The sequence below is a fragment of the Lactuca saligna genome, chromosome 2, assembly GCF_052625555.1.
Source record: "Lactuca saligna cultivar CGN05327 chromosome 2, ASM5262555v1, whole genome shotgun sequence".
Classification (NCBI taxonomy): domain Eukaryota; kingdom Viridiplantae; phylum Streptophyta; class Magnoliopsida; order Asterales; family Asteraceae; genus Lactuca; species Lactuca saligna.
In genome coordinates this window covers 166,942,553-166,947,885 of record NC_136418.1, presented here as the reverse complement: position 1 = coordinate 166,947,885, position 5,333 = coordinate 166,942,553, and the positions used below count along the sequence as shown (strand labels likewise).

Sequence of the window (5,333 nt, the reverse complement as noted above, 5' to 3'; positions counted from 1 at the left end):
TATAAACCTTGTTGGATTTGATCTTTCTACCAATGTTGGACTCATTCCCACATTCATCTCTTTTACTAAATTTATTCTCAAATACCCACATTTAAGTATTGATATCTCATTCACATATACTCAATTTTGAACATATTATATATTGTTTCGAAGTTCTCACGTAGAAGAACACAAACTCACTTAAAGTTAATTATATATCCAACATGTGTACAAATTTATATATGTTCAAAGTTAGTAAAATATAAATATTTTTACTAAAAAATTCCAACACTTATTTCTTAGATTATTCTCCTATGACTTTGCGTTGTGGTAGTTTGAATCAAATGTTTTTAGTATGAAAATGCTTCAAAATTGAGTGGTTTTGCTTTATTGAATCTAGGATTCTGCCACAAATTCAGTAAGTTGTATTTCATTTTTGTTTGACTTTAATGGGCTTTATTTCAGACCACCTTATCACAAGTATACTATAGGAGGGGAAATCTTTGATTTTAATCGCTTTTATTTCAGATTTAGTTTGATTTTAGTTTTTGATTTGGTTAGTTTATAGGTGCGGGCTTAAAAATTGAAGTATAAAAAAGTGTCTAATGATGGTGGTCAAAGCTCGTTGTCTTTCTCTTCTCACTACAAAATATGTGAAGGAAACAGATTTTAGAAGGTGTCGGTAGGCATCTTATATTCTAATAATAACATAATAAGCATAAATAACTAACTATATATACGAAATAAATATTACAAAAAAAAAAAAAAAAAAAAGGAAAAGCAATATAGCCTTTTTATGTTTGATGGGGTCCAATTATGTTAGATAGTAACCAAAGACGAAACAAAGCTTTTTATGTTTGATGGGTTCCAATTATGTTAGATAGTAACCAAAGACGAAACAAAAATATACCATAAGGACTTTCACAGTTTAAACAAAGGTCAGGAATCAAACATACAGACTAATCTAAAGTCTAAAGCAAAGGGACCATTTGTGTAATTTACTTTAAAAAAAAAAGTTCTCCTTGTTAAATGGGCCCATAAATTTTGATAATTTTGTGACTATTCCACACATAAATTAGCGTAATGAAGGAAAATAACAAGAAATTTTTTTATAATACATGAGAGGTTGAACATAAAAACAGTGTTTCAAATAAATATATTCAAAATAATAATTAATGGGAACACCAAAAGACTGATCTTGAAAATACTAAGATACTACTAATTAACTAGATGGGCATTTTGTACTTTTACTATTATGATCCTCAACGATCCCTTGGTTTCCAGCCAACATCAAATACTTATCTCTTCTAGTAAGATTTGTACATTCAAACCCCAAAGCACCCGCAAGTTTTTTCTGAATATAGTTAGCCACTTCATGGCTAGACTTACCTCCAGCACCACATGTAAGCTCCTTAGCCAATTTTCCAAGCACTTGAACATGGTACGTTGGTCTAGGGTTCATCAGAAAGAAAATAGGGTCCAAACACTTGAGCCCACTAGCCGTTGTCCCATAGAACATGGTCACATGTGTGTTCATCGCAACTGGCACAATCTCATCGGTTAACTCTGCGAACAATGAGCTGAACCTCAACAAATAAGGCTCCCTACAAGTTGTCCCTTCAGGGCAAACAACCAAATCACCTTCGCTCAGTAGCTTGTGCATGGTTTCTCCGTCTATCTTTCTGTCTCTTGTTAACCTAACAGTTTTTATCGGTGAAATCATCTCCGACATCTTGCTTAGGCTGTAAGTAACGGCTGTCAACGGCTTTCCGATGGTCATTGTTAAGAAGACAGGGTCCAAAAGGGTTCGATGTGTGCAAACAAAGAGAACACCGTTTCGTTTGTTTTTCTTCTCCCATGAGTAATCACAACCTTCAATCTTTATATTTACGCCTGTTGAACCTCCTATGATGCGTGCGATGTGGTAAGGCAAGTAGATTCCTGCACAAAGCCTGACAATTGCGAGCAGAATGCCAAGAGGAAACCATAGAAACATGCATAAGGTCGCTAATGGTGTTGGGAAGAAGGCTAGCCTTCCATCATGGAAGACTAAAGGCTTCGGGTACTTTCCTCTTGGCATAATTGTTCTTGCACTCCTCTTTCCATCTTCTTTTGTCACCACATAAGCTTCCTGTGATCAATCGTTGTAAAAAGATTAATGGAAATTGCTTCAAGCCAAGAATTCGGTAGCACAAATGGATAACTAATTTATAATTTTTTTTTTTTTTTGGGCTTTTAGGGATCATCGGCAAATCTCAAACCGACAATCGTTAAATCAAAAGACTTCATGAATAAAAAGTTTGGTTAAAAGAAAACCGTGACTGTCTTTTAACAAAAAGGTTAAGGTAAGAAAAGGATTTGTAAGGTTCAAGATAGAATCTAATTAATTAACGTATTATTCGATTTTTCTTGTCAACAACCTAAATAGAAAATAAGTAAAAAGTTGCAACTTTTTCACAAAAGACTTCATAAAGTTAAGGCAACTTTCATATAGAAAGTGATATTCAAAGCCTAAAAGTATAACCTCCAAGATTTCGACACATAGAAAATGCATAAAGGTGGTAAAATTAATATGGTAGGGTCATTTGGCAAAAGTATTATTAATTGCTCAGTAAACGTATAAATGAGAAACTTACCATTCATGAAAAGATTGAAAAATTAAAAGAAAGAAATAGAGACTTTGATTAAGAATAGTTTGAATAAAATTGATTTGAGTTGATTCAAGAAGTCACACATACCTTGCATTGGGAGATAAAGAGTTGATCATGAAGACCACTACTTCCAATACCAATATCCGGTTTTTTCTCATTTTGAAACAATTCTTTCACTGCTTTATGTTTCACAAGTACACCCGAACTTGACACAAAACCACTAAAATATTTCCCAACACTATGCAACTCGGTTCCCCTCACATCATCAACACTCAAGTATTCTTTACAAAATCCTTCAACCATCACTCTTGGCACCCTCGTAAAGATCATTACCCTACTTTCGAACCTTCTCGCTGACACAAAGAACTCATGAACTTGCAGGTTCAAGTTCTCAAGGTAAAACTTGGGCAAAACTGCCCTCCCTGCGTTCTCCATGTCCTTCAACTTAAGCCCACAAAAGGTGATGAATATCATTAGCCTTAGACCTAGCTCATGATCAAGAACAAATAACAAAGGATAGGATAACAACAAGATGAGTGCCCTGAGTATGCTACCACCTTCAAAAGCAACCAACATGAAGTATGGAAAGAAAGACTTTGAGTTTAAGAGTATGGTGTTTTGAATGTCACAGACTATGGTTTGTTGTTGATCTTTTTTAAAGCAACATGAAGTGAAGCTAGGGAACAATGGAAACTGGTGGTGTGGTGATTTTTGAGGTGGGTGGTTTCTTAATAAGAAAAAGCCATGGTTTTTAACTTTCATTGCGGCTCTGTAACATGAGTTAGCTAGCAGCTGGTATACAGCCCAGTCTGCTAACCTGAGAAACACCATAAGGAAATCCATCGATCTTTGTGTGTGTGTGTGTGTTCTTGAGAGAGAGAGAGAAGGAGGTATGTGAATGTGATGAGGGAATGTAGGAAGAGATGAAGAGGATAATTTATAGGAGTAATTATTAATTAGAAGGGTGCAAAGGGCAGTTGACAAAAGAAGTTAGTTTTACGTTTTCTTGTTTAATTTTCTTCTTTTAATATAAAATTAAAAGATGCAGGATAATGGTTAGTTGGTTACCCATACCAGTAACATTAATTGCTTGCTAGCTCAATATAATCTTGATTTACTCTCTGGCGTTTGACTTATATATATATATATATATATATATATATATATATATATATATATATATATATATATATATATATATATATATATATAATGATTTGTTTTCTTATATTAACTTTTAGTAAAACACAACAAAAAACATTTCATTTCAAAATCAACATTATCAAGCTTTTATAGACAAAGAAGAGGAAAAACCAATTCCACCCTGACAGGATATATATCAATTATCAAGGGCAGTAAACAATGGCGACATGAAAGTGAAACATACAAATAAAGCAACATAAAAGTTGCACCATATATGTAGTTAAATTTTAATTGAACACCAAAATAATTTTGTTGGCCCCAGTTTCATCTATTAGGGTTATCAATTACTCGGATAAAACCGAATTATTCAATTAGATAATTTGTATTGATACAAATATTTGGATTTGTGGATTAGTTTGAACAAAATTGATCTATTAGTATATAGATTTTCGATACTAAAATAAAAATTGAATAGTCCAAATAAAGTTAATAACAACCGTGTATAGCGGTAAGGAAAGACAATCTCAAATAAAATGTTATGGTCCAATTCTCATTAGGAGACGATGATGGTTTTAAGAATAGATTAGTTTGTCGGTTCAAAATAAAAAATAAAAAATAACAACCGTGTATTTATTTATTTATATTGTATATATTAAATTATTAATTGATTTATTACGGTTTGTTAAATAAAGTTAACTGATGCTTCCCAAATAAAAAGCTTTTATTAATATACTTTTTATTTCATATATAGCTAAACTATTTGTTTTTATTTTTTACTAGAGGTGATTAAGATGACATATGATTGAATAATTTGTGGATTTAACTTGACAACTCAAGTTTGGTAACGTTAAAGATATGTATATTTTGTAATGTCATGGCTCTTAAAACTGAATTGTGAAAAATATGCAATCAAACTATAAATTAGTTGATTCGGACCGGATTTTAAATTAATTCAAGATTTATACTTTTTAAATTAATATCGATTTGTATTCACTTTATTGATCATCAACGCGAACACCCTACATCCAACTCACCATATATATAAATTCCACTCTTTTGACATAGAATCTCGATACACCTACCTGATAACAAGTTTTCGACGACCAATTCGTTAAACTCCATACATATTAATTAGGTTGAAGAATACCGACCACGGTGATTAATGTAGTGCTTTCTTCCTAGCTTACCAACTTGTTAGGTGACCACCTTCTTAATCCGTGTCTTAAATGTGTGCAAGTATAAAATACGCTTCAATTCAATTCTCGATTTATTACATGGGTTTCCTCTTTGTTTTTATATAATTAAAAAATCGGACCGTAATTTATGAAACCATATATTATACTCAAGTAAGTTAAAAAAAAAAAAATGGCTTTTATATGAATACATGCAATATAAAGACTATGAAATATTGTTTTGATCATCCTTGTGAAAACTATGGGCTTCAAGAAAAAAAAAACCGTCTTAAATGCCAAAACATATCTCAACTAAGTTGACGATACAATTAAAAAAAAAAAAAAAAAAAAAAATCGTGTCTACATTTATCAAACTTATAATTGATTT

The 5,333-nt window shown here is 32.0% G+C and overlaps 1 protein-coding gene across 1 annotated transcript; it reads right to left on the bottom strand.

Moving 5' to 3' along the window:
* Positions 1 to 1,063: 1,063 nt before the first annotated feature.
* Positions 1,064 to 3,555, bottom strand: GPAT1 (glycerol-3-phosphate acyltransferase 1). Its single transcript, XM_078981512.1, has 2 exons — positions 2,718 to 3,555; positions 1,064 to 2,110 (listed from the first exon to the last, which is right to left on the bottom strand). Exons 1-2 carry the CDS (start codon positions 3,471 to 3,473, stop codon positions 1,202 to 1,204), a joined length of 1,665 nt encoding a protein of 554 aa, XP_078837638.1. The 5' UTR covers positions 3,474 to 3,555; the 3' UTR covers positions 1,064 to 1,201.
* Positions 3,556 to 5,333: the final 1,778 nt, after the last annotated feature.